At 47.5% G+C, this 27,063-nt stretch overlaps 9 protein-coding genes and 2 non-coding genes across 11 annotated transcripts; 9 read left to right on the top strand and 2 right to left on the bottom strand.

The window, feature by feature from the left end:
* Positions 1-507: 507 nt before the first annotated feature.
* On the top strand, positions 508-1,579 carry M431DRAFT_532689 (hypothetical protein). The gene is made up of 3 exons (XM_024920870.1): positions 508-907; positions 964-1,160; positions 1,236-1,579. The coding sequence occupies exons 1-3, from the start codon at positions 725-727 to the stop codon at positions 1,291-1,293; spliced, it is 438 nt and encodes a 145-aa protein (XP_024771755.1). The 5' UTR covers positions 508-724; the 3' UTR covers positions 1,294-1,579.
* A 973-nt stretch (positions 1,580-2,552) lies between these two features.
* Positions 2,553-9,650, top strand: M431DRAFT_510293 (hypothetical protein). Its single transcript, XM_024919439.1, has 5 exons — positions 2,553-3,068; positions 3,123-3,423; positions 3,483-6,917; positions 6,971-7,729; positions 7,784-9,650. The coding sequence occupies exons 1-5, from the start codon at positions 2,749-2,751 to the stop codon at positions 9,437-9,439; spliced, it is 6,471 nt and encodes a 2,156-aa protein (XP_024771754.1). The 5' UTR covers positions 2,553-2,748; the 3' UTR covers positions 9,440-9,650.
* Positions 9,651-9,819: 169 nt separating this feature from the next.
* On the top strand, positions 9,820-9,891 carry M431DRAFT_t145. The gene has a single exon. It is a non-coding gene; the product is annotated as a tRNA-Ala (tRNA).
* Positions 9,892-9,989: 98 nt separating this feature from the next.
* On the top strand, positions 9,990-10,061 carry M431DRAFT_t146. Its single transcript has one exon. It is a non-coding gene; the product is annotated as a tRNA-Ala (tRNA).
* Positions 10,062-12,428: 2,367 nt separating this feature from the next.
* Positions 12,429-14,268, top strand: M431DRAFT_484156 (hypothetical protein; the record flags this gene model as incomplete). Its single annotated transcript, XM_024916179.1, has 2 exons — positions 12,429-12,683; positions 12,817-14,268. 2 exons carry the CDS (start codon positions 12,429-12,431, stop codon positions 14,266-14,268), a joined length of 1,707 nt encoding a protein of 568 aa, XP_024771753.1.
* Positions 14,269-15,116: 848 nt separating this feature from the next.
* M431DRAFT_7537 (hypothetical protein) lies at positions 15,117-16,067 on the top strand (the record flags this gene model as incomplete). Its single annotated transcript, XM_024922327.1, has 1 exon — positions 15,117-16,067. The coding sequence occupies one exon, from the start codon at positions 15,117-15,119 to the stop codon at positions 16,065-16,067; it is 951 nt and encodes a 316-aa protein (XP_024771752.1).
* A 65-nt stretch (positions 16,068-16,132) lies between these two features.
* M431DRAFT_538626 (hypothetical protein) lies at positions 16,133-17,300 on the bottom strand. The gene is made up of 2 exons (XM_024921038.1): positions 17,212-17,300; positions 16,133-17,158 (listed from the first exon to the last, which is right to left on the bottom strand). The coding sequence occupies exons 1-2, from the start codon at positions 17,273-17,275 to the stop codon at positions 16,197-16,199; spliced, it is 1,026 nt and encodes a 341-aa protein (XP_024771751.1). The 5' UTR covers positions 17,276-17,300; the 3' UTR covers positions 16,133-16,196.
* A 2,961-nt stretch (positions 17,301-20,261) lies between these two features.
* Positions 20,262-21,760, top strand: M431DRAFT_510289 (hypothetical protein). The gene is made up of 3 exons (XM_024919438.1): positions 20,262-20,509; positions 20,567-21,299; positions 21,370-21,760. The coding sequence occupies exons 1-3, from the start codon at positions 20,351-20,353 to the stop codon at positions 21,615-21,617; spliced, it is 1,140 nt and encodes a 379-aa protein (XP_024771750.1). The 5' UTR covers positions 20,262-20,350; the 3' UTR covers positions 21,618-21,760.
* A 416-nt stretch (positions 21,761-22,176) lies between these two features.
* Positions 22,177-23,731, top strand: M431DRAFT_91578 (hypothetical protein; the record flags this gene model as incomplete). The annotated part of the gene is made up of 4 exons (XM_024924276.1): positions 22,177-22,395; positions 22,477-23,012; positions 23,065-23,503; positions 23,564-23,731. The coding sequence occupies 4 exons, from the start codon at positions 22,177-22,179 to the stop codon at positions 23,729-23,731; spliced, it is 1,362 nt and encodes a 453-aa protein (XP_024771749.1).
* A 78-nt stretch (positions 23,732-23,809) lies between these two features.
* On the bottom strand, positions 23,810-24,628 carry M431DRAFT_484151 (hypothetical protein; the record flags this gene model as incomplete). Its single annotated transcript, XM_024916178.1, has 1 exon — positions 23,810-24,628. The coding sequence occupies one exon, from the start codon at positions 24,626-24,628 to the stop codon at positions 23,810-23,812; it is 819 nt and encodes a 272-aa protein (XP_024771748.1).
* Positions 24,629-25,172: 544 nt separating this feature from the next.
* M431DRAFT_510287 (hypothetical protein) lies at positions 25,173-26,706 on the top strand. Its single transcript, XM_024919437.1, has one exon. It carries the CDS (start codon positions 25,342-25,344, stop codon positions 26,581-26,583), a length of 1,242 nt encoding a protein of 413 aa, XP_024771747.1. The 5' UTR covers positions 25,173-25,341; the 3' UTR covers positions 26,584-26,706.
* The last annotated feature ends 357 nt before the right edge of the window (positions 26,707-27,063 follow it).

Below are 27,063 nucleotides of genomic sequence, written 5' to 3'. Positions count from 1 at the left end.
TGACTCTATCTAACTTTACAAGCTGAGCTCCTCAGGTATATAGTGTAACGTTACTTTATCATTTTATTTCTGGAGATAACAGTAAATAAACCATTGTGATAGCAATGTGTGTATTTTTAGAGTTTTCTAATTTCCCGATGTAAACATTAAAGTTTCCACGTCAGTACGGACTTTATCCCATTAAGGCACCGGCCCGTGTTGATCTACCCGCTAATAGCGCTAATAGTGCTAATGGCAGCGGCAGATGGCAGGTGTCAGTTCCGTGTCCAGCCGTTGTCAGGCCGTGTCAAAGCCGTGTCATTTACACCGAAAAAAACACTAACAGAACTACATTCCTCCCAACAAACAAACAACCTTTCAGCAAATGCTTCCGGTAGATGCAGAACTCTTTTTAATGAATGCAGGTTGCCTTCGATAAATGCAGAATATTCTTTAGATGCATGAGTGGTTACGTTTGATGAATGCAGACGCGCTCCTGACGAATGCAGCAATGTCTTTCGATGCACGCATACGAGGTTTTTCTAAATGAAGGATTGCATTGCACAAGTTACACAGCATGCCTGCTGAAACTGATATATATGATGTTACGCTTGCAACCCCTCTCTCCGAAATCCTTTCCAGCTGCTTTATCTAAGATACTCTTCTAACTTATTACGAGATATTAATTACGTCGTTGATATCCTGACATAGCCCGTTTGCACTTCGCTGTGAGCAGCTGAACAAGATGACTCCTACGGCTACCTCGGACTCGCTTCCTTCTAAATCACAGCAGCTGCTGTGTCTTACCATTACGGGCTTCCGCAAGCCGGGTTTGAGCGAAGAAGCTTACCGAGAGTACATGACTAAGATACATGCTCCCTTGGTAAGCGGGCTCATGGAAGAATATGGCATCGTTCGATACAATATGGTAAGCCGTTATTTTCCAGGTATTATCACGCAGTGCCATTTCTCATACTGTAGCAGACCCATAACGATAGTAAAACTCGGCCATTGCTCTTCCAGTTATATGACCCTGAGTTCTCGAAGCTGTCCGAGTATGATTGCGTTGTGCAATTTGTATTCCGACGCATGGAGGACTTCCTTCGAATGAAGGCTGATCCACGCTTCCTGGAGAAAGTGGCCCCTGACCACAAGAATTTTGCTGACACTTCAAGGTCGACGTGAGTTACCCCTTTCACTAAATCCAATCCCTATCGCGAGTATAAACCGGGCGTTGACAATGGTTGCACTATTAGGATGACTATCGGATACTTTGAGGAGTTTTTGAACGATGGGCAGCTTGTAGCTAAATGAGTATCAGATACATGAAGGAGGAAGCCATGTCGCAATCTTTTTAATCTATTGTTGGATCCTCTTCTATTAGCAACGTTACTTACCACGACTATGCCTACCCGTGACTTCATTAATGTAAGGTGGTACGATAAATTGAACGTATCTCGTTTGAGCCACTCGCTTCTATTCATGCCCGTTTATTCAGAGATACGGAATATCCGGACTAAACGAAATATAGTCCAGAATATTTTCTCCGAAATCATATCGTGGCATAATCGGTGAGATGTGTCGGCACTGAATCTTTTCTTGGTGTATACTCCGTATGTTGTCAGCTGACGGTTATCTCGTATTTCTGGCACAAGGCCCGGGAAAAGAAGGGAGTGCAAAAGGACATTCTTTGTCCTATCGGTGAGAATGCCAAGGGAGTAATTTGTATCTGTACTACGATCACAGGATTCACGAAAATGAAATCCATACCAAGAGCCTATATATAGCTGAATCAATATTGGAGACTTCAGCTCCCGATGAAAGTGCATAGTACAAATTGTCAAGGCGTGACTCCTTGAACCAGCATATAGCAATTTACCATGTTTGCGGAATTATCTCACAATCCTAGACAATAGGCGTGTATGCATGCAACATGTCAGCTGGAATCCGAGCAGCCATCGTACAGTACGCGATGGATCGGCTGGTTGCATCCAAGTATGCAAGGGCGGCACCCCGATGGGCCTCGGAATGTCTGTCGTTGGCCGGTGATACAGACTAGCTTCAGCCCTAGCCTAGAATGAATCGGCGATTCTTGCACAAGCTGCTTTTGGCCAGGGGAAAGTTTATCGGCCTAAAGATCGGTCTCACCTCTATTAGGGCTAATATCAGTTTCTCCATGTACTTCATACTTGTTGAGATACTCTTCTAGAGACGGATTTCTCATACCATCCAAGTACTTGGACTTCTTGTCTCTGAGCCACATTCTCTTCTTCATCGGAAAATGTTCTGCGGCCCATATTTCCCTATACCACCTGATATCATGTCTTACTTCAATATTCCTTTGCCTAGCACTAACATCAAAGAGTTTAGTCTTCTCTGGACATGGAGATACGAGGTACGATTCGATCCCCATCGCTTCGATCCCCATCGATCGAGTACGTCCCTCAACAATATTAGCCTTGAGATTTGGATGTGATTCGCTATGCCAGTCCGTGTACTAAACCCGTTCCCGATAATAAAGTTTCGAGCTCTCGGCTCTTCTGATTCCTGATTCTGAAAACGGTCGTGGCTACCTTTTATGATAGCTCTATGAGGTCACTTCGGAAACATTATCATGTGTGACAAAGACATTGTGTTACCCCTTCGTAGTACTTAAGTCATACGTCGGAAGGAAAATTAAAAACAGCTGATTAATCCCTCTGTTTTCATTCTTCTGCTTGCTAGGCTTATGCTCTTCGGACGGACGTGATGTTAGATTCAACTTCCGCCATGGAGAGCATGACCATCAGCGGACCGAGCACCAGCACTGACGCTGTTCAGGTATTCGTGTTTGGAGATCAGAGTAGCTGCAGCTTGTCGAACTTACAGCTGCTTCTTCTGAAGAAGAACAACCCTTATTTGACGTCTTTCATTGAGCAAGCCAACTACGTCCTCAGACATGAAATAGCTCAGCTTACCGCTGCGGAGCGTCAATCGTTTCCTGCCTTTTCCAGCATACAAAATCTTGTAGCTCGAGGAATAAAGAAGGAGAAGAATGCAGCATTTGAAAGCACGTTGACAACTATTTACCAGCTCTGTTGCTTTATCAAGTAAGATGTTCTCTTTGCTCATTCTAGTGCGGCCAGACTGCTTACAACGCGTAGCTACTTTGGAGATGGCCAACACGCGTATCCAACCAGTTCGAACAGCTACGTGTCTGGATTATGCATCGGAGCATTAACGGCAGCCGCAATTTCTTCGTCAAAGTCTCTCAGCGAGCTAGTGCAGACAGGTGTCGACGCTGTTCGGGTGTCGCTTAGAGTTGGCCTCTTGGTTGCTCGAACAGCAGCCTTGTTCGGACGTCCGGAGTCTGGTAGTACCTCGTCTTGGTCATACGTCGTTTCGGAGTCACAGTTTCCGCTGGAACTAGCTGAAAAGGCTATTGCGTCCTACAGAGAGAAGGCCGTGAGTGAATACTGTGGTGTTTGTATGGCGGCTAATATGTACTAAGTGCGTGTAAATAGAACATTCCACCACTCTCCTCGCCCTATGTCAGCGCCAAGGGCCAAAACTCTTGGACTATCAGTGGTCCACCGGCAATTGTGCAGCACTTCCTGAAGTCTTCGCAATTGGGAGAGACGTTGAAGTTTTCCCCTATCGCTGTGCACGCACCGTTTCACGCGCCGCACATTTTCACTGTCGAGGATGTTGAACACATTCTTCAAGGTGTTGGATCGGTCAGCGACCTATCTGGCAAAATATCCTTCATTTCCAGCTCTTTCAGCCGCAAGTCTCTCAGTGAGAAGAAATTCAAGGACTTGCTTTACCATGCTGTTGAGGGTATTCTTATCCTCCCGCTGGATCTGGGAGAGGCAGCTGGAAACATACAACAAGTGCTTGAGACAACAGGCTCAATGAGCCAATGCGCCTTGTTTCAAATCTCAACCAACTTTTGCCAGAGTCTCAAGACGTCATTTGAACCTGCGGTGTCGAAAAGAGTCGTGGTAGTTGACAGTATCATGGAAGCCATCGCGGCAGGCCCTGAGCCAACTGCCCGAAACTCTGCTAAACACAGCGAGTCTAAGATTGCCATCATCGGCATGTCTGGAAGATTCCCAGAATCTGCAGATATTGAATCGTTCTGGGACCTTCTCTACCAAGGGCTTGACGTTCATCGGCCTGTACCACCAGACAGATACAACGGAGAGCTATACTATGATCCCACTGGGAAAAAGAAGAACACAAGCAAGATCAATCATGGATGCTGGATCAACGAGCCGGGCTTGTTTGATGCAAAATTCTTCAACATCTCTCCCAAAGAAGCAGAACAATCCGACCCTGGACAACGTTTAGCCTTAGCAACCGCGTACGAGGCTCTGGAGATGGCAGGTGTTGTTGCTGATAGAACACCATCGACTCAACGAGACCGTGTTGGGGTTTTCTACGGCATGACCAGTGACGACTACAGAGAAGTTAGCTGTGGCCAGAATGTCGATACTTACTTTATCCCTGGTGGAAATCGAGCCTTTACACCAGGAAAGATCAATTATTTCTTCAAGTATTGCGGCCCATCAGTCAGTGTCGACACTGCATGCTCATCTAGTCTTGCAGCTATTCACTTAGCTTGCAATTCTATCTGGCGCAATGAATGCGATATGGCCATTGCGGGTGGCACAAACGTCATGTCAAACCCCGACAGCTTTGCAGGGCTGGATCGCGGGCATTTCCTCTCAACAACAGGCAACTGCAACACTTTTGACGATGCAGCCGACGGTTATTGTCGAGCAGATGCCGTCGGTACTGTTGTCCTGAAGAGGTTGGATGATGCAATTGCAGACCATGATCCTATCCTCGGAGTCATTCTCGGCGCTCTTACCAATCACTCTGCCGAATCCGTGTCTATTACCAGACCACACTGCGGCGCTCAAGAGGAGATTTTCTCCAAGCTATTGAGTGAGACTGGTGTCCATCCTCATGAAGTCAGCTACATCGAAATGCATGGCACCGGAACCCAAGCCGGTGATGCAACTGAGATGTCCTCTGTTCTTAGCTGCTTTGCTCCATCGACAAAGCGACTGCCGCATGAGAGCCTTCATTTGGGCTCAACAAAGGCAAACGTCGGTCACTCTGAATCTGCATCTGGTGTGACAGCACTGATAAAGGTTCTGATGATGATGGAGAAGAACATGATTCCACCCCACTGTGGCATTAAGGGCAAGATCAATCACAAGTTTCCGACTGATTTGAAGGAACGCAACGTCCATATTGCTTTCAAGCCCACGGAGTGGAAGAGACGAGCGGAATTCAACAATATCCGCCGCACCTTTGTCAACAACTTTTCTGCAGCTGGCGGCAACACTGCACTGATTCTGGAAGACTATCCAGAACTCACTAGGAGCTCACTGCAAGATCCTCGAACTGCCCATGTTGTGACGATATCTGCCAAATCCATTCCATCTCTCAAAGGAAATATCCAGAAGATGAGAGCCTACGTGCAGCAGAATATGTCCACAGAAGGCTTCCTGAGCAAGCTTGCTTATACAACCACAGCTCGGCGTATGCATCATCCTTTCCGTGTTGCAATCACGGCTGCAAGCAGTGAGCAGCTCCTAGACGCCTTGAATGATGAGGTGAAAAAGGAGAATTACAAACGCTCCCCGGAAGCACCCGTCGCCTTTGTCTTCAGCGGTCAAGGATCGCAGTATAGCGCCATGGGCAAGCATTTGCTACAATTTGCGACTTTCCGTGATGAGATCAACTCCTACGACATGTTGGCACAGCGACATGGGTTCCCATCAATCATGCCACTGATCGATGGCTCTGCCGATATTGATGACCTTGAGCCGCTGGTTGTCCAGCTCGGTACTACCTGTGTTCAGATGGCACTTGCAAGCCTCTGGGAATCATTGGGTATGAAGCCAACCTACGTGCTCGGCCATAGTCTAGGCCACTACGCCGCATTGAAAGCAGCTGGTGTTCTCACGGCAAGTGATACAATCTACCTGGTCGGTATGAGAGCTCGCCTTCTTCAAGACAAATGCACCAAAGGAAGCCACGCAATGCTGGCAATTAGAAGCAGTGTCGATCAAGTTCAGGCATACCTAGACACAAGCATCTTTGACATCGCCTGCGTTAACGGCCCCCAAGATACTGTTGTCAGTGGCCGAATCGATGACATCGAAAGCCTCTCTCAGAAGCTTGCGGCTGATGGCGTCAAAGCGACAAAAGTCAACGTTCCGTTCGCGTTCCATTCAGCTCAGGTTGACCCTGTACTGGAGGAGCTTGAAAAAATTGCCTCTCACGTTACATTCCATCCTGCAAGAGTACCAATCGGCTGCCCTCTCTTAGCCAAGACCTCCCTTGTTGGTGAGACACCTTTCTTTGATGCCAAGCACATCAGCCGCCACTGTAGGGAGGCTGTGAACTTCCGCGATGTTCTGCAGTCGGCCAGAGATGATTGCTTGGTCTCCGACAAGACAGTTTGGATCGAGCTCGGCCCGCACACAGTGTGTGCAGCTATGATGAAAGCCAATTTGGGGCAAGAAATCATTGCTGTCCCATCTTTGATGCGTAACAAAGATGGATGGCAGACTCTCTCTTCAACTCTCTCAATTTTGTATGGTCAAGGGTTGTCCATCGCATGGGATGAATTTCACCATGACTTTGAAGCCTGCAAAGAAGTCTTACGACTGCCCGCTTACAGCTGGGATAACAAGAGATACTGGATTGAGTATGTGTATGATTGGTTACTCACAAGAGGCGATCCTCCTCTTCAAATTGAGGCTGCTCCATTGCCAGCACCCACATCCACTTTCTCAACTGCTTCAGTGCATCGAATTGTTAGTGAAGGTGTTGACAATGGAAAGCTTACCATTACTGCGGAGTGCGAATTCACGAGCGAGCAGCTACACGAAGTGGTATATGGTCACGTTGTTAATGGCAATCGCGTTTGTTCATCGGTAAGTTTTTCTCTAATTGTTCTTTAAAGTCCACGTCTAACATTTCCACACAGTCATTGTACACAGATTTCGGTGTTACTTTGGGCATGTATGTTCTCGAGAAATATCGCATGGATCTCAAGGATTACGCGGTAGATGTCCAGAACATGGTTATCAATAAGCCTCTGGTTCACAAAGAGGGCCCTCAAATGCTCCTCAGGATTGATATTAAGCACGACATGAGGGGTAGCGATACCGCAATCATGTCCATCTATAGTGCCAATGCTAAGGGAACCAAGACTGTCGACCATGCTAAAAGCACACTCTACTTTGGTCAACCCAAGGTCTGGCTCAAGAATTGGGAGAGCCCTCAATACTATGTGGAGAGAAGCATTGATTGGCTCAAAGAGAAGGCGGATGCAGGTCTCAACAGCCGCCTCTCTTCTGGTGTCATTTACAAGCTCTTTTCCAGCTTGGTCGATTACAGCAATGCTTATAAGGGAATGCAGGAAGCCATTATCAATGCCGACGACTTTGAAGCGACCGCTCTGGTTCGGTTCCAAGTTGATGAGGGCAACTTCCGTTGCAACCCCATGTGGGTAGACTGCTGTGGTCACCTTGCCGGGTTCTTGATGAACGGACACTCAAAGACTCCCAAGGACCAAGTGTATATCAACCATGGCTGGGATACTTTCAGAACCGTGAGAAAGTTCCACAAGGACAAGACGTATCGTACATATGTCAGGATGCGGCCTTATGAAGGCACCATCTATGCAGGAGATGTTTACATTTTCGACGACGAAGGCATCGTTGGCGTCTGCGGTAATATTAAGGTAAGCTAGTCTTCACTCACTAAACCTTTGATCCTTCATTACTAACTTGCGTAGTTCCAAGGTATTTCTCGAAAGGTGCTCGACAGCGCGATGCCGCCGCCAAAGTCAGCAAATGAGCCTCAAGCCACTACGCGTCTCACCACTGCTGCTGTTAAGGAGGTGCCTAAGACAGCGGCAATTGCGGAACCTCTGAGCCATGCTGTTGGTAAGGGCCAGATTGAGCCTATGAAGCTCGATGCGGCTTTGAAGTCAGCCTCTGCTGCAAGGGACCCTATGCAGGCTGTTCGCAAGATCGTGGCCGAGGAGATTGGTATTCCTCTGGCCAGTGTTCAAGATGATCTTGACTTTACAGACTATGGAGTTGACTCGCTTCTTTCTCTCAACATTTCTGGACGACTCCGCGAGGAACTTGATATAGATGTTCCTTCGTCTGTCTTTGAAACCTGCCCAACACTCGCAGATTTTGCTGCTCATCTTGGCTTCAACACGTCCTCATCGGATGAGTCTTCTGAACAGTCAAGTGTATTTGACACCATGTCCCCCACCAGTGAGCCTTTTGGATCCATTAGCAATGCGACTACCCCTCCAGCTCGAAGTCAGCGAGAGTTTTTGTCTACCAGCATGGGCAAAGATATGGCGGCTATCTTAGCTGAAGAGATTGGAGTGTCTGCGAGCGAGATCATGAATGGCGCTGATCTGGGTGAATTGGGCATGGATTCACTCATGTCACTGACTGTGCTCGGCCGTCTCCGTGAAGAGCTGGAACTCGAGTTGGAGGATGACTTTTTCATCTCTCATCCCACTTTTGAATCCTTCCAGTACCTCTTCCAACAAGAGCTTGAACAAGGAATTGTACAAGAAGTCGCGCAAGTCGTGGAAGAAGTCATGCCAAAGATGTCTGCAGAGTTGCAGAAGTATCGCGCAACTTCAACCCTCCTACAAGGCAGCCCCAAGACTGCTACCTATACGCTGTTCCTCTTCCCAGACGGCTCTGGTTCCGCAACTTCATACGGACCCATTGACGCAATCGGCAAGGACGTCTGTGTGTATGGCCTCAACTGCCCATGGCTCAAAGATGCCGAGAAATTGGTTCAGTTTGGTCTCAAGGGTCTTGCATCGCTGTACGTCCAAGAGGTTAGACGCAGAGTACCTCATGGGCCATACAACGTAGGTGGATGGTCTGCAGGAGGCATTTGCGCCTATGAAGCGGCAATTCAATTCACTCGCGAAGGTGAAACCGTCCAGCGTCTTATCCTCCTCGACTCTCCCAACCCAATCGGTTTAGAGAAGCTACCCGCACGGCTGTTTGATTTCATCAACGGTTTGGGGCTTTTTGGTTCCGGCAAAGCACCGGATTGGCTTCTTGCGCATTTCCTCGCGTTTATCGATGCTCTTGATGAGTGGAAGCCAGTCCCCTGGGAGAAAGCAGTCGATGGTAAAGCGCCGGCGCCGAAGACCTTTATTCTCTGGGCTGAAGATGGTGTGTGCAAAAACACTACTGAACGCCCAGAGTATAGAGATGATGATCCCCGAGAAATGCGGTGGTTGCTTGAGCAGCGAACTAACTTTGGAGGTAACAATTGGGATGTATTGCTGGGAGAGAGGAACCTCAACATTAAACGTATACAGGATGCAAACCACTTTACCATGTTACACAAGGGTAAGAACACCGAACGTGTCGCGGCGTTCATCAAGAGCTCCTTTGTTTAATTACGAAGGGACTTATAGTTGGTGCATCGGAATATACGGATGATGGAGACTAAAGGTATAGGTAGTTTGTATTTCAATTTACTTTAGTCGAGATATTAGAAATATATTTTCTCCCTCTATCTTTTAGGTAAATATGCCGGGTAGGATTAATATACGCAATCTCTGGGCGTTCAGAGGATTATCCCACAGTGACTTGATAAATCAACAATTGTAGTGCTTTACGAACCAAGATAGAAATATATTCAACAACGGATCACTTCATTTAGCCCAATGCTATCAGTCTCATGGAGGCTATACGCACTATGTATCTCATCAGCGGGATGGTTTGGCCCGCGAGTAACCTGTATAGAAGCTTATTGCACTACTTCTTGTATATAATTGGGCTCGTGGTCTAGGGGTATGATTTTCGCTTCGCATGTGAAAGGTCAGGGGTTCAATTCCCCTCGGGTCCAGTTTTTTGCTCCTTTTTTTTCGCGATTTGGCAAACTCTTCGACAGCAACCACAGCAAAATCGTATGAGAGAATTCAGCGACAGATTATGTAATAAATTGGGCGTGTGGTCTAGGGGTATGATTTTCCCTTCGCATGGGAAAGGTCAGGGGTTCAATTCCCCTCATGTCCAGCTTGAGCTCTTCTTCGGAAGACTCTTCTTTTTTTGTCTTTCAATTTTCGAGCCCCTTCTCGCCTATCTATTCTTCCGAACTCAGGTAAGGAAACAAACATATGCTGGATTTATGAAGAGTCATAAAAACGCCAAAGAGAATAGCTGCTTTGACAAATCCAGCATATGTTTTGTTTCCTCACGAAGTCGAAAGTACCTGTGGTCTCTGTTGAAGTAGCTTATGTGTCACACAATTCCCAAGCTGAAAAGAGAGGGTGGTAGCAAGCAGATTCCTTATCTTTGTGTAGGATCACATGTTATACAGAGATAATGAATGTCTCGGTATTCTACTTAATACAACTTTGTAAATTTGTATTTAGCTGAGAATACCCATATGTCGCCGCCTCTCATCCTACATTTGCTGGATCATAACACAGCGATACATATCATGGTGTAACCACGCGCCGCGATATGAGTACATCAAATCATCACCAGACATGTGCTCGGAAATTAATCCGTTACACAATCACACCTCACATTGCGGAACTTTCGCATTCGGTACGGGCCGCACCCGGCCGGGTATGGTAGAACAAGAAGGGGGGTTGGGAACGGGGTTGCCCGACATTCAAGGTTAGATGATGCGCACCGTCACACAGCCGCGCTCCTGTGTCACAAATAAAATGCAAATATGAGCTATTTGTTTGAGTGAACAAAGGTCCCTGCAGCCTGTAATACTTGGCTTGTTTAGCTTGTATATTGTTTTCTTTCGATAGGTCTTTGCTATTCTTGGCTTGCTATACCATCTTCGGACTACACCATCTCACCGAGACGCCGAAGTCAAAAATATGGAAAATAAAGACATAAAATCCCTCTCTGTGCTTTCGTATGAGTAATTGTGAAATCTACGCCATCGCCATCTTCTTATTGTCTAAGGGGATTGTGGCGCCTCTATAAATCAACAATGATAACCCAGGTGATGGATCAAGAGTAATTACTGCCGTCCCCGTAGCTTTTCTATAAGTGTTGGTCTGCAGTTAAAAAAATGTGCCACAAGTTCAGCACCAGAATTTGAACTCAAGGTTACTCCTAGCTTTAAGATGGCCAGTATAGACGTCAAACTAGTTCTGGATTGTATTACTACTGTTGGCTACGATGCCGACTTACACGGTGGGGGAATCCTTGACCTTCTGGCAGCCAACCCCGTTGCAGAAGGGAATGGTCCAGAGCATTTTGACTCTTGTAGCGCGCCTTTTGGTGCTCTCGCTGCTCTTGGTCCATGGGTTGCCCGGCTGCTACAGGGGAGTGGCCTTTATTGATGATCTAGCCGGATCAAAGACCTTGGACGGGCGACTGGACCTACCTGGCTCTGCAGGGCGTGTTAGCGAGATGGTGTCTAGATGAATGGAAGCCCAGACCTCTTATGAAGCCGATCTTATAACAAGCGTGGGAGATAGCTTCCCCGCGGGGGCTACAGCAGCCGAAATGTTGTATTCTCTCCGCGATGCGATCCACTTCTCGGAGCGGTGGTTCCCCGGTCTCCCGTTATCTCACCCGGCACTTACCTTGTTGCTCGCGTTTTACGTCGACGTCGACGAGTGCTTCTGCCCAACTGATTCTCTTGCCTCTAAAGTATTTCTCGGTCGAGGGCTCGGCGATTTGTTGGATGAATGCTTAGTTCAAAGCGCGAGGACGCTGATGGTATCATTTCATAATAAACTCGTTACTGGAGGCCTCTGAAGAATGAGAGGTCAGAGCGCGACAAGGCTCATCTATAGCGCGCATAACAACAGCAATGGAATAGAAGAAGAAACAAAAAAAAAAAAAATGATATATACCACACCTTACTATAGCCCTGTAGACTGTTAAGCTAAAAGTCGGTATTCAACACCAATTCATACCTACTGGAGTTGATCCATTGAACGTACGCGTACGCTCTTAAGGGGGAATCGAGGAATGGTCGGCATACAGAAATAGGCAATCCGCTCGTACCCGCCACACTAAACTCATCCAGAATGGCGAGCGTATTCTGCCTTCTTGTCTGCGCAAATTCATTTGGCGGTCCCTGTTTTTTTTGCAAGCCGTCTGGCTCCTTCGGAGAATGAACCCTGTTTACCGCACGTGCATTTGCCGTCTGGTGTCTTGCTGGTCTGAGTGCTTCGGGGCACCTGAGATCCTTCTTCTTCCAATAAATCGATTTGTGATATATCTCTCGTTATAGTGTGTTTGATCTCCTGTAATGTTTTGAACTGCTCCAATTGCAGCCCGATAGCTATCAGTTTCGTTTGAACTAAGTAATAGCGCCGCATCCGATGCTGCACCAAGCAACAAATCTTCGCGATAGTTTCTTTTCTTCTCTTCCGGAGTACATGTGCTCAGCAAGTTTGAGCAATGATCCAAAGCGGTGATGCCCAGCCGCAGATCGAATTATGTCCAATCAACCAAGATGGGGCGGACGGCGCTGTCAATAACACGGAAAAGATTTCTGCGAATGTACACGCGGCCAACGAATTAGCCGATGAAGGGGGTTCTATCGCAGAAACAAGAGAGAAAAGGCCTCTCAACTTTTACCTCGCCTTTTTGGCCATCAATATCGTTGTCTTTATCTTTTCTCTCGATTCTACTGGCCTCTCAGTGGCAATACCGGTACGCAACTCCGAGCCCGTTTCATCTATTAGCATTCACCCGGAGCTACCGAGAAAGATAGCTATCATTGGGACGTTGCACCTGGTGCATCTTTATTACAGACATTCGGTGCCGAATTGCTTACTTTTTGTAGTCTATTGCAGAGCAACTTCATGGCACGACCTTACAATCATTCTGGGCTGGCATTGCCTTCCTCCTTGCCACCGTCATCACGCAGCCACTATACACAAGCTTATCCGACATCTATGGCCGCAAAGGCCTATTCCAACTTGCCTTTTTCTTCTTTGCCGTTGGATCCATTGTGTTCGGATTAGCACCTAATATGCCAGCAATTATCGTCGGACGCCTGCTTCAGGGCTTGGGAGGTGGAGGCTTGGACGTCCTCGGCGAGATCATTGTCACTGATATGACCGTGCTGAAAGAGCGACCGACGTATCTTGGAATTATGGCTATTCCGACCGCGGTGGGAAGCATTCTCGGTCCATCTCTTGGAGCAATCTTCTGCCAATATGCTTCCTGGAGATGGATTGGCTGGATAAACCTTCCATGCCTTGGTGTGGCGTACCCTCTCGTGCTCTTTTGCCTCAAGCTAAAGAGGATAGACACCCCTTTGATACAGAGGACGAAACAACTTGACTGGATAGGCATTGCTCTTTTTACATCATCTTGCACATTGTTCGTCCTGCCATTGAGCTGGGCGGGAACGCTTTATCCATGGAGCTCATGGAAGACTCTGTTTCCGTTCCTGATTGGGACCTTTGGTCTTATTGTATTCGCTTGGTACGAATCCAAACCTCTAAAGCCCATCATTCCGCACCGCCTTTTCTATCCACGAACTGCATCGGCTACACTTATCGGGACCTTTTTCCATGGAATGATACTGTTTTCTCTGATGCAATACCTTCCTTTCTTCTACCAAGCCGTCAAGAATGAAACTCTCATCCATACTGCATTGACCCTACTTCCGACAAGTGTTGCTAGTGTTCTAGCTGCTGGGTCGTCCGCTGCATTGGTCGGCCCCCTCAAGGGTTACAGATGGAGCATCTGGATCTCTTGGTTCCTTGTGACTCTTGGAACAGGACTGCTAGCTCTACTCAGCGTATCTTCATCCACGGCCATGGGTTTCGGCATTCCCATTATGTGGGGATGGGGTGTCGGCGCTCTTCTGCGGGTGCCTCAGCTCCCGATACAAGCCAGTGTGGCCAACATTGATGATACTGGGCTTGTAATTGGCCTCATGATGTTTCTTCGATTGCTTGGTGGGCTCGTTGGCCTGGCTATTAGCTCCACCATATTCAGCAATGTCTTTGAGCCGTCCATTTCCCAGATTATCCCATATTTGCCAGCAGAGCTCCAACAACTCGGGGACGCAAACATGGCGATTGGATTTATTCCAAAATTGAGAACGCTAGATATACCAGCTGAATCACTCCTGGTCATTCAGAAAACATATTCGGATGCATTCAGAGCCATATTCTTCGCCATGACGGGAGCTAGCGGCTTAGGTCTACTGAGTTCTCTTGGCACAGAAGAGTTGACTCTTGACAAGGAAGAACGCGGCCAGCAGCAATTTGATTCCACTTAATTATCTTCACCAAATACGACATAAAGATACAACGACGTAATACGTAATGAGGCTATGGCTGCGGAGCAGCTTTCACCATCTAACATATAATACTTTAATACATAATGCATATTTTTCTTCTTTACCGATCGCGTCCTATGTCCGCTGAGCAAAAGCGAATCAAGTTTTTTCTGTGTACACGCCCCCGGACATCCACAGTGTCTTGTAGCGAATGAAGTTTGAGTCAAAACTTTTACCGCCAATATGATAGACCCAATCCCAGTTGGAGTCATATGCCATGACTCTTTTTGTTCCGATGAGCGGGGACTAAGGACGAATGGCACATGTCAAGTGGAATGAAAATGTAGAGGGCGCTAATGCTATGCTCAATTCATTGTGCGCTTCGCCGTTTAACTAGGTAGCTAATTGTGTATTACTCCGTCGCTTTGTCTTTATTCGCACTTCAGCACAATATATTAGCGGTGATCGTGAAATGACACTTCGCTGAATACGGATATATCCCGCCCATATGGACTCCCGAACAACAAAGGGCGCCAAATTTGACAGTGGAATGTCAACGTTTATTTGAGAACGAACTAATAAATTTAAGTATATATAACGCGAGAGTGGTGTCAATGTCATGAGTAGGGCGCTGTGCAGAAGATAGTCTGAATAGTGGAGAGAAGTAGGCTCCTCAGTTGTGTCAAGCATAATACTTGGCTTTCTCAAATCTCCGACACATTGATAGGATCAGAGTCATCCACTCTTAGTTGGGCTTCTTGTTCATCAATGGTATATATTTACATACTCACATCGCAACACCTGCTTTCGCTTTGCTCACTTTCGGTAACTTTGTCTCTTCTTCCATCATGAGTTCGACTCTCCCGAAACCAGTCAACAGCATCTTGGGTGCAATTGGCAACACCCCGGTGGTGCGCCTCAACAATGTTGTCCCAAAGGATGCTGCAGAAGTTTTTGTCAAACTGGAATACTTTAACCCAACCGGGAGCTACAAGGATCGTATGGCAAGGTCCATGGTAGAAGAGGCGGAGAGACGAGGAGACTTGAAACCTGGTATGACCATCGTTGAAGCCACTGGCGGCAGTACAGGATCCTCTTTGGCCCTCATCTCTGCTGTCAAAGGATACCGCTTCTTGGTTGTCTGTTCCGACGCCTTTTCAGTCGAAAAATTGCGCACAATGGCCGCACTTGGAGCGGAAGTCGACATCGTACCCAGCGTTGGCGGGAAGGTCACTGCTGACCTTATTCCCTCTTTGAAACGCCGTGCGGAGAAAATCAGCAAATCAGATGGCTATTATTATACCAACCAGTTCCATAACAACGACGCACTTGTTGGTTATGGGGAGATTGGACATGAGCTTGTTGAGCAGTTCAGTGATGGCATCGACGCCTTCTGTGGTGCTGTTGGTACCGCCGGCATGGCCACAGGAGTAGCAGGTGTTCTACGAGCAAAGCAACCTCATGCCAAAATAGTAATCCTAGAGCCTGCGGAATCACCGATGCTCACCAAGGGTCAGAAGGGAAGTCACACCGTCGAAGGTATCGGCTCTGGAATTATCCCGCCGCATCTGGATCAGCGATTATACGACGAAGTTCGTGCTATCCCTGAAGCAGAGGCTCGAGACATGTGTCGCCGCCTTGCTAAAGAAGAAGGGTTGCTTGTTGGAACTTCAACTGGGATCAATATTGTTGCCGCAATACAGCTAGCCAAGGAGCTGGGTCTTGGAAAGAGGGTGGTTACTGTGGCGGTGGATACTGGTCTCAAGTATCTCAATGGCACGCTTTTTGCAGACCAGTAGAGATGGCTCACAGGGAAAGTTCTGTGTATTCACGTAGCTGTTTCAGAAGATGAAGAACTGGGAATACCATGAAACAGCTGAATCACACTCTCATCCACATTGTTATTAGCTCCAAGTGGTATTCATAGTTTACATGCCCCATGGTATACCAGCCTCGAAAGTACGCGTAGCATCACCATCATAGCCCACTTTCTCCATCCACTGCTTCAAACTTCTGATCCTTCCTGGATAAATCTCGTCCAAGAGGTTGTAGTCTCTCTTGCAGAGTCCAAGCTTAGTCCCGCAGTTCTGGTAAATTCTCCACCATGCGGAAAAGTTTTGACGGAAAGTTAGCAGGGACGGATCGCCTGGTGCCGTCGAAGTCCCTATTTTGTGCTCCATATCCTCTTCCGATAACCCAGTCTCTTGTGTCCCTTGTTCAATAGTGAGATTAGTTGCTTTTGCAGGTCTGCCAGTGGCATCAGTAAAGGCTTTAGCTATTTGCTCGAGAGAGACATCTTCGACTCCAATGTCCAGGTTGAGTCCCGCAGATCTTTCTGGGTGCTCATATATCCATCGTACATAATAGCCCATATCATCCAAGCATACATATGGAATAACTCCATCATCAATCGGCAGGCGGAAGTCGTACACGCCTGAATCTGACTTCTGAGGATGCTGAAACCAAAGTTGCTCAATGTAAGGCCCGGTGCAGACAACAGACCACTTCATAGGGCTCTGTGGCAATGCTGACATCCATTGCTTGACATGTCCTTTACCATAGTAGTGACCACAGCGCAGGTCATCATCGTAGTTGGTCTCTAGCGCATAATTGTCGAGTGATGACCAGATATAGTGCTTCACACCGCTTTGCACTGCAATCTCAAATGTCCGTATGCCCCAGTATATCTGGTTCTTGATGCCGAAGGCGAAACTATTAAGGTTGACAAAAGCGTAGTCCACTCCCGCAAAGGCGGAACGCAGTGCATCCTGGTCAGTAGGTGTGCCAGTCACGTATTGAACATTTGGTGCAACGCTTCGGAGCCTCTGTGAATGTTCAGACTCTGGATCACGAGTGAGCACGCGCACATGGTAGCCATGTTGGTCGAGTTCTGTAATATTGTCAATAAATAGTAAGGCAAAGCCATATAGTTATGCAACTCACCTTGTACAATGGGCACACCTTGTGCACCAGTTCCTCCAATCACTAAAACTGTTTTGGTAGCCATATTGAGATGTCTTTTAATGACGAACACAATGCAAAAGTCAATGAGGAGTTGTAGAAGAGGATATTTGGCGAGTATATATATAATATTGTATCTGTAGCTAGATGAATACAGTAATTTGAAGATCTGTATACTTGCTTGATGGGGCTAGCAGTGGGCAAACAAGTGTTTGCCTATAATTAAGAGTTTGTCGTAGAATCAACGAATATTAACACCCAAAATGGTCACGGTGCAGTGATTTTCCTAATGAGGATTGTACTCATGTAGGAAGAAAAGCCGACATAGGAAAATGCCATTTTGATACGTGTAAGCGCGATTTCACACAAGCACGGCCTATACGGCTTTTCATTCGCTCAATTTCTCAGTAGCCAGGCTACCATATGGTGATCATGCTAACTCAATACTTAATCTCAACAAAAATAAGCTGCAGGCAACTTAATCGCGTATTTTGCATGGAGCCCTGTCACCGGTTGGGCGCGTAGATCCAAGCAGCGGCGTAAGTCAAACAACCTCAAACAGTTAATCAGTACCGAGTCGAACACGGCTGGTATGGAATCAACTTACAAAATCCATGTAGTTCTGTTAAGCTCAGCTACCAATCATGATAACTTAACCTTAATTGGACGTGTATGGTAAACGCCCCAGTGTAGTCAATAGATAGCAGTGATACAGATGACATACTCACCTCTTATACCCACAGATGCCGACAATTACAAAAGAACCCATTGCGCAATACCACAGCCGAATGATATTGACGTGTAGCCCGAGAAAGCGCTTGTCAGCTACTATTGAACATACTACACGATGGAATCATCTTATTGGTAATAGGACCTCCTTCTCTTTAGCTTGTCAGTGCCTCTTACTCAACGTATTTCCACTCACAAACTTCTTCAATTTACCAGGTGATATTTAGTTACATACATACGGTTTGTCAATAAGCAGATCTTTGAAGCTACTTGTCTGGCAAATTTGACCGTGTCTTTGGCTATCGAAGACCAATATGAAGACAGGCTCTGTGCGCCATGTCCAGTTTTCTAACGAGGTACAAGTAACCCATATCCAAGCCTTTGGTGCTAGAATTACATTTCTCTGGTGAGATAGAATGTCTGTATGCTTTATGAAAAGTAAAGATTCATCCAATAAGGCAATAGGGAATTCTCAGATAATAGGTACAAGAAAAGGCTCTAGCTCAACAACATAAGGGTAATACGCAATAATCATCAAACCTCCACGAAAGTCTAACCCAAGCACATAAGCGCTCTAAAGACTGAGCATACGTGACGTCGTTGACATTATAGTTAACACCGGTAGGCGTACTTTTTAACTCTCAGCAGGACCTTGCTGTAATCACTTCACGCATGAACCACAAGCAACTTATTACAGGTCTTACCCCCCGCGCCTTTCATACAAGCTTATGATGGTCCCTGTGAGCTTTTCCAAAAGTTAGACGCATATTCGTTCTTAGTGAGTAATATGTGTCTACTAATGATTCGGTGTTGGGCAGTTATGGCCGTTGTGCATTTCTCAGTGCTCCAATGAGATAAACGTTGGCTACAGTATAGTGGATAAAGTGCAAGTTTGATGCAATCATCACAGGCGTGGCAGAATGGCATTACATGCATTGAATTAACCGGTCGAGTATGCTTCTGCCACATGGACAAGTCTAATTTCCCGCTTAAAACCGTAAATGAACTGGAGCTTTCCTTATTGCTTACATGAAGTAAGCTGCATCCATTCACGGCGTTCCCATTACACATACGTCTACACTTACTTTGTGGGCGATTTGTTGTATTAATAGAAGCTCTCTAGGCATATAAATCATGAACCTAAACGGCTTGGGAACTCCTTGCTCTTGCGGCTTCCAGTACTAATATGATACAATCATCACCATCCATTCCTGTTCCAGGTACATCAGCTGAGAGCTGCAGCAACATGAAACCACTTGGGGAAGATGTTGATACGCAGTCAAGATTAGATAGGTTCGTCATCTTCTAGCTATATGAGGTAATGAAGGGACCCATCGGACAGGAACTAAGAATTCAGCCAGATATGCGTTAATCGTTGCGCACTGCGACAGGATTCCCTTCTGCTTGATAATGCATGGCTCCGTTTTCGCAGCTTTGAGACTCGACTAATGCTAGGCCTCTGAGCGGCAATCAAGGGAGCATTATTTCTGTCTTGTTTTGCTCTTCTTTTACTTGTGAAAAAGTCAAATGCATAGCCTTTAATTATATGCAGATCACCACGATATTAACTTTGAAGTTCGCGGGCAACGTCGACCCCTCGGGCTCCCGGCAGATGCCGTATTTCGTCATTACTTCATGACCAAACTTCAGGCTGCCATCTTGCACATTGGGATCTGATGCGTTCCTATCGCACCCAAATCCTCTAGCTGAATACGATTACTCGCAAGAAATAGCTCAAATCTCAGGGGATATTTGTAATTGACTTTCCTCTTTGGAGCGCATACACAGAAGCGATAACCCAGCTCTGTGGACCTCAAAGTGCCAGTCAACAATCAGACACATGACGAGATCCGTTTAGCGATGACCCGCTGCCGCAATCGGGATATTGAAAGAGCCTATAGCTGAAGATTTAGCATGTAAACGTAATCAGCCAAGAAAAGGATGTATATTGCGTGCTTCGTGGTCGTACAACTGCTGCAGCGATTACACTGTATAAGCTGGATTGCGTGATTCGCACTATCAATAGCATCAACACCGTACAGATCATGTCTGGTAGTGCGATACTGTGGCGCCCTCCAAAATCTGCAGGCAAGGGATGTAGCAATTAACATCATTTATCTGCTAAAATGTAAATCCGAAGATCAGACAGGTCTCATACTGGATGATTGGATGATTCGTCAATTCGCCATAGAGTTCACGATGCATGCCATTGTGGGGGTGGGGTTCGCCCGATGCCGATGAAATGAGACCGATGGGCCGCGACAGAGAGGGGAAGAGACGCAGGTTGGGCAAACGTATAAAAGGGACAGTGCCCAACGGGCCATTAGAAGCACGAATTGACTTACTATTTCTGTGAGAATCTTAGGAAGAAGACATTGAAATCTCATACAAAATGGCTCCCGCATTGGTTGAGACTGCTACCACTACCAGCAACAACGGACCCGTTCCGGCATCCGTTTATAAGCTGGATCTTGGACAGTACAAGGAGATTGACTTGACCTACATTGACAAGGACGCCGAGGAGGGCAAGGCTGGCGGCCCTGCTGCCCACGTGAGTCTGTTAAATTGAACGGTGTAACGGTCCCTTATACTCACACGACATATACAGTACCCTCACTACCTCCCAACATGGAACCCAGAACAGAAGTACCCTCCTCTTACGCCTTTTGAGCACTACGAGCACGGCAAGGACGCCGATACCTCGTATCCCAACCTTCTTCCCAGCGGAGTCAAGGTCACGGAGCTCACCCCCTCCATCGGCTCCGAAGTGAGAGGCATCCAGCTGTCCTCTCTCAGCGACGCCGGCAAAGATGAGCTGGCTCACTATGTCGCCAAGCGCAAGGTCGTGGCCTTCCGAGACCAGGACTTTGCTGATCTGCCCATTGCCGACGCCCTCAAGTTCGGCTCATACTTTGGACGTCACCACATTCACCCTACATCCGGCTCCCCTGAGAACTACCCCGAGGTTCATCTCGTCCACCGTGGCGTGAACGATAAGGGCCACTTGGATTACTTCAAGACCAGAACCAGCTCTGTGGCATGGCACTCTGACGTTTCATACGAGGCTCAGCCTCCCGGAACCACCTTCTTGTACATCCTGGACAAGCCCGAGACTGGAGGCGACACCATCTTCGTTGATGCCGTCACGGCATACAAGCGACTCAGCCCTCTCTTCCAGGAGCGTCTGCACGGCCTCCAGGCCACCCACTCGGGTATTGAGCAGGTCAACGCCGCCGCCGCTCGCAACAGTATCAAGCGACGAGACCCTGTTGTACATGCTCACCCCATCATCCGAACTCACCCTGCTACAGGAGAGAAGGCCATTTATGTCAACCCTCAGTGTAAGTCTCGTGTGCCCTGAACGTCAGCTAGACTGCCATATGATCCGGATAACTGACATTCACTCTGTAGTCACTCGCGACATCGTTGGCCTGAAGAAGGAAGAGTCCGACACTATTCTCAAGTTCCTGTATGATCATCTAGCTCTTGGAGCCGACTTCCAGGCTCGCGTCAAGTGGGAGGACAAGACCGTTGTTGTCTGGGACAACAGAGTTACCCAGCACAGCGCTCTCGTGGATTGGGAGAACGGACAGAGGCGACACCTTGCTCGCATTACGCCCCAGGCAGAGAGGCCCTTTGAGACTCCTTTCCAGGGTTGAGAGCGAGGATAACGATTGCATTTCTGTAAACATTTTAGCGACATAATTTGACAGGCATCAAAGATGGCCTTGTACAAAAATATGCCAATACAGGCAGATGAATAAAAGAAAAGAATATAACATTGAGTGATCTTATTCAGTTTGCTTCACAGCTTTAGTGCCTGCTCATCGTCATAAGTATTGGTGACCCATCTGTCCACATACACGTGTACACATCCCATATCCGGATCTAAGCCCACAGCCGATGCCAAAGCGTAGAAGCAATCTCGCAGGCCAGAGATGAGTCAGCAGGCGATTATTCGTTGCTTTTGAATAGATAACGTTGACGTGTCCGTCCTCGGCTCATTCAATACCGGCATAAAGCGCCACCAACGCTGCTCCAATTTTTGTCTCCGAATCTTGTCAACCAGAGGGCGTGCCAGGATGTGGACCGCTCGGCCTAAGAATTCACCACGGCCTATAGCGATTATCAGCAAAAAAAAAATAACAGCTGGCTGTTGATATAAAGTCTGTAACCTAGTGAGAAACACAAAGTTGTTGTATCTTGCTTTCCATCACAATGGCGACTTCAACGACCACTGCAGTTGAGCTCGTTGAGCTTCCCATACAGAATAACGCATCCGGGCATAACCGGTTTCACAACAATGCACCCGCTGATGAGTCTCAAACCTCTTCATCTGACGACGTCTTGGAGGCTTCTCGTCTAGCAGACTCGGTCGTGCCAGATGGAGGTTATGGTTGGGTCGTCGTGGGTGCCTGTGCCGTCATCGCGTGGTGGGTGAGTACATATCTGGATCTTCTCCAACATGATGCGTGTTTAGGTAAGGATACATCGCTGATACGAATTCATTCATTGTAGTTTGTAGGAATGGGCTATAGCTGGGGTGTACTCCAAGGAGCTCTCGTGGAAAAGGGACTCTCAAGTCCCGCCACCTTGTCATATGTTGGTTCATTGGCCATTGCCCTCATCTCCTGCTTGGCTATTATCAATTCGCGCATCATCCGAGCAATTGGGGCACAGCGAACAGCCATCCTAGGCATTTTTCTCCTCGGCATGTCTGAGATCGTAAGCAGCTTCGCAGTCTCCAGCCTCGCAGGATTATTCGTCACCTCTGGCGTTACTCTCGGTCTTGGGATGAGCCTCTGTTTCATGGCTGTATCTGCTACCCCGGCACAATATTTCAGCAAGAAGAGGGGGCTAGCAAATGGCATCGTATTCGCTGGAGGAGGCTTTGGTGGAGCGACTACAAGTTTTCTCTTAGATGCAGTAATTCAGCGACACGGAACTGCATGGGCATATCGAGTTCTTGGATTGGTGACACTGGCCACCGGTCTCCCTGCGGCATGGCTGGTGAAAGAGAGATCGCCAGTCAAGACTGCAGGCTTCATTGAATGGTGAGACGAATTGTTTGGGGGGGCTCAATTCCTAAGCTGATAACGTGTTCAGGCGTCTTTTCCGCGATCTCGGGTTCGTAATCATCTTCACCGCTGGTGCGATTGCAACTTTTCCTCTCTTGGTTCCTGCGTTCTTTATTCCGCTCTACAGCAGGTCAGTCGGTCTTACTGCATCCACTGGTGCTGGTCTCCTGGCGGGCTTCAATCTCTCATCCGCTGCAGGGAGAATTCTCTGTGGCTTCCTTTGTGACAGATTTGGTGCTCTCAACGTATTAATGTTTTCTCTGTTGATCAACGCCGTTACTATGTTGGCGATATGGCCTGCTTCGAAAACTCTGGCTCCGCTGATTGTCTTCGTTGTTATCAACGGTGCAGCTAACGGTGGCTTCTTTTCCACCATGCCTACGGTAGTGGGCAATGTTTTTGGATCTCAGAGAGTGTCTGTGGCGATGGCCATGATTGTTACAGGTTGGGGCGGCGGATATCTCATGGTAAGCCTCCACGGCTCATTCACAGTATCGATATACTATTCAAGTTGCTGATAATACTAGGGTTCGCCAATCGCTGGATACCTTCTCGATGCCTACGGAGGAACAGGGGGCGGATTCGAAGCATACAGACCTGCCATCACATACGCTGGCTGCATGGGACTGGGAGCTACGGCTCTCGTGGCAGTTGCCAGGTTCCGAAAGAATCGCGCATTTTTCGCCAAAGTTTAGCAAAATAATCATTTTAAAAGTTGTATTTGTATGAATCAAACTAGAATCGTGTAAATAGATACAATGCTCATGCTGAACTCAAGCGCGGACAGCAACAAAAAATAGTCGAGGATATCGCAACAAGACTGTTCCATCATCGCACAAGGGATAAAGCTCCTTGAGCTTCTCCAGGTACGCTGCTAGGAATCCTTCCTTCTGCTCAGGTTCGAGAGGATCGATAAAGGGCCGTAACCCCGTGCCTTTGACCCATTCAACAATCTCCTGGTGACCACCCAAAGGATGCTGGTAATACGTGTGCCACACATCTATAGACGAACACAGGGGCTTTAGTCCATTGTAAAGCTCAATAGGCGTCTGGAAGGGTCCCAGTGCCGGCTTAAGACGCCCAAGAGTCTCTGCCCAAGGACCGTTCTCAGCAACTGCACGCATTGCTTCGTGAGATTTCTCGGTGTGGTTGTCGGGAACTTGGAATGCAAAAACACCTCCAGGCTTGAGGGATTGAATCAGGCGGCTGATGATGGGGATTCTGTCCTCAAAGTTGATCCACTGAAAGACCGCATTGGAAAATAAAAGGTCGACCGGTCCCTCTGGCGTATAAGTTGCCAGATCCGCCACAGTAAAGTCCAGGTTAGGCAATGCCTTGCGTGCCGTTTCAATCATGTCGGGAGAGGAATCCATCCCCGAAATATGTGCATCCGGCCATTGTTTCGCAAGGACTTCAGTCGAATTGCCAGGACCGCATCCAATGTCGATAATGCGAGTTGGCGATGCCAAAGGCACTTGAGCAATAAGATCACGCGAGGGTCGGGTGCGCTGCTCAGCGAATTTGAGATACTGGGCCGCCGACCAATCTTTCGTGGCGGCTGCTCTTCCCTGACCAGTTGATTGCGTGGCCATTGTTCTGGTGAGCAAAATCTTTGGAAGTCGGCTAAGGGGACGAGATATCATCGCGTAGATCAGATTCGAGGGATGAAGGAGGAGAGATTGGGCTATACGTGTTCAAAGCCCAGTCGATTGTAGCTGTAGAGCGAGGCGAATGGGACATGATCTAAACCCAGCATTATATATAGTAATTTACATATCCAGAGTCATACATCTCAATCTAAATACGAAATACGAAAATGATGATCATCTTCATCCCAAAGACTCAACCAACACATCAAAACCTCTGTGATGATGCATCAAACAACAGCCTTCCAAGGCCTTAATCCGAGAGAACTTCGGCCGTCCGAAATAAATCCGCCGATACCGGCTTCGGGCCCGAGAGCGCCCGGACGAGCGTCCGAGGTCACGTGCAGACTCCTAGATCTGGAAACTGGTTCTTGCGTCGTGTCCGAAGTTGTCCAAATGATACCGACTGAAGGCGCTTTTCAATGAGTCAACGTGTCTGGCTACGTATGCCGTTCGATATCTTAGTACGTAGATGTGGAAAGGACAGCACTGGTTATCTTGAGTCTATACCGAAAGGACACGATGAAGGATTTCAGTTGTAGCTATTTAAATCCAGTGACGCTGTTCATCCAGCCTCCAGAGAAGAAGTCATAACTGAACTTGCAGAATATGCTCTCAATTGGCAGCCATTTATCACTTTTCTAAACAAAATCCAAACCATGTCAGCCTCAGATTCACGTCCCAGCATCGCCATCATTGGTGGAGGGCCATCCGGTCTCTGTCTTGGCGTTCTCCTCCATAAACATGGGGTTCCATTCACACTCTACGAACTTCGGGATAAACCCGATGACTCGACTCTTCTGACGCCATCCGGCATGCTAGATCTTCATCAAGAGTCTGGACTGGCAGCCATCCGCGCCTGTGGTCTGTGGGAAGACTTCCAGAAGCATATCCTTGACTGCAGTGAAGAGCTCATCGTCATGAATAAGCATGCCCGGGTAACTCATAGAGATAGTGGAGGCTCAGGGCCACAAAGCCGCCCCGAAATTGCGCGAAACACACTCACGCACTTGTTGCTCGAATCCATACCTGCCGAGAGTATAAGATGGGAGTGCAAGCTGCTGAGCGCAAGCCGAACATCTACAAACCGGATTTCCCTTGATTTCGGTGCCAAAGGAATCCTTGAGCACGATTTCGTGGTGGGCGCAGATGGGGCTTGGTCTAAGATTCGCAATCTTATAACAACAGTCCAGCCTTACTACGGTGGCAACCAATATCTGACGTTAGACATCCTTAACGCTACGACTCGCTATCCTGCGTTGTCTACCCTGGTCGGCACTGGCTCGTGCTTCATTCTCGGCAGTAAAAAGGGTGTTGTAAGCCATCGTGGGGTACAAGACTCCATTCGCCTTTATGTTGGAGTCTCGACAGAAGATGAAACTCCATTTTGCGCACCTTCGGCAGACCTGGAAGCCGGCAGCTTGAAAAGGGCGTTGGTGGACAGTTCAGATCTTTTTGGTACCTGGAGTGAGCAAGTCAAGGATCTCATTTCCACTGCCGTCGATGAGACGCTGGTCACAGCAAACGCGACTCAGTTGTCCGAGCCAAAGCCACTGTACATGCTCCCCATTGGCCATACATGGGAAGCACAACCGGGTGTTGCTATCATTGGTGATGCAGCTCATTTGATGATGCCATGGGCAGGGGAAGGTGTCAACCTTGCATTATGGGACTCGTTGGATCTTGCGAATACCATCATCCAATCGTGGGATAAGGCCGAGGATGCTGCAGAGTTTCAACAGATCGTGACACCTCTGGTCTCGGAATTTGACAAAAAGATGTTTGAAAGATCTAAACGAGCAGCAGAAGAGACGTGGAAAAACTCCAAGATGCTATTTTCTGACGATGGAGCGCAGGCAATGGCTGATATGATGGCAGCATTTCAGCAAATGGCATCATGATTTTGGCAAAGGAGGCCGGATCTGGTTATTTCAAGTCTACCATCGCATTACAGAGATATCTCCTATTAGTAAATTATGTATATTAGTATAATGAATAATTCTTCACTTTGTCATTTATTCATCATATGCCATTTCTATGTATTCATATAGGCGTCCCGATACCTGCTCCAACCATTAATGGCCAAGTGTGTGCTGTGACACGGTAGAGGATAATCACTTGCTCATTCGAACCGCTGTAGTATATAACTCTACCGGGGTTTCATCCCTTATATCTGTGTCAAAAACATCGCCGCTTCACTTCTTGAACGTCAACTTGTTGACAGAATAAGACAGAATTACCCCTCCCCCACCATCACGTCTCCATGGCGGGGAAATTATTCGTTGCCGCAGCAGTGGGGTTGGAGATTCTGCCTGAGACACGATATTTCTGCGATAGGCCAACTTGTCGCCTCTGGAAGTGACGATTAAGAATTTTGAGAC

The sequence above is a fragment of the Trichoderma harzianum genome, assembly GCF_003025095.1.
Source record: "Trichoderma harzianum CBS 226.95 unplaced genomic scaffold M431scaffold_10, whole genome shotgun sequence".
In the NCBI taxonomy this organism is placed as follows: Eukaryota; Fungi; Ascomycota; class Sordariomycetes; order Hypocreales; family Hypocreaceae; genus Trichoderma; species Trichoderma harzianum.
This window is presented reverse-complemented; position numbering and strand designations above follow the sequence as displayed.

What these genes read in the sequence shown, in the direction of transcription:
- M431DRAFT_532689 (XM_024920870.1), top strand. Translation starts at nt 725, where the DNA reads ATGACTCCTACGGCTACCTCGGACTCGCTTCCTTCTAAATCACAGCAG. An exon ending in GCATCGTTCGATACAATATG is followed by an intron (nt 908 to 963) that starts GTAAGCCGTTAT and finishes ATACTGTAGCAG; the next exon opens with ACCCATAACGATAGTAAAAC. An exon ending in GCTGACACTTCAAGGTCGAC is followed by an intron (nt 1,161 to 1,235) that starts GTGAGTTACCCC and finishes TTGCACTATTAG; the next exon opens with GATGACTATCGGATACTTTG.
- M431DRAFT_510293 (XM_024919439.1), top strand. Translation starts at nt 2,749, where the DNA reads ATGGAGAGCATGACCATCAGCGGACCGAGCACCAGCACTGACGCTGTT. An exon ending in CAGCTCTGTTGCTTTATCAA is followed by an intron (nt 3,069 to 3,122) that starts GTAAGATGTTCT and finishes TACAACGCGTAG; the next exon opens with CTACTTTGGAGATGGCCAAC. An exon ending in GCAATCGCGTTTGTTCATCG is followed by an intron (nt 6,918 to 6,970) that starts GTAAGTTTTTCT and finishes ATTTCCACACAG; the next exon opens with TCATTGTACACAGATTTCGG.
- M431DRAFT_538626 (XM_024921038.1), bottom strand. Translation starts at nt 17,275, where the DNA reads ATGGCTACCAAAACAGTTTTAGTGATTGGAGGAACTGGTGCACAAGGT. An exon ending in AGGTGTGCCCATTGTACAAG is followed by an intron (nt 17,159 to 17,211) that starts GTGAGTTGCATA and finishes ACAATATTACAG; the next exon opens with AACTCGACCAACATGGCTAC.
- M431DRAFT_510289 (XM_024919438.1), top strand. Translation starts at nt 20,351, where the DNA reads ATGGCTCCCGCATTGGTTGAGACTGCTACCACTACCAGCAACAACGGA. An exon ending in CTGGCGGCCCTGCTGCCCAC is followed by an intron (nt 20,510 to 20,566) that starts GTGAGTCTGTTA and finishes CGACATATACAG; the next exon opens with TACCCTCACTACCTCCCAAC. An exon ending in CATTTATGTCAACCCTCAGT is followed by an intron (nt 21,300 to 21,369) that starts GTAAGTCTCGTG and finishes TTCACTCTGTAG; the next exon opens with TCACTCGCGACATCGTTGGC.
- M431DRAFT_510287 (XM_024919437.1), top strand. Translation starts at nt 25,342, where the DNA reads ATGTCAGCCTCAGATTCACGTCCCAGCATCGCCATCATTGGTGGAGGG.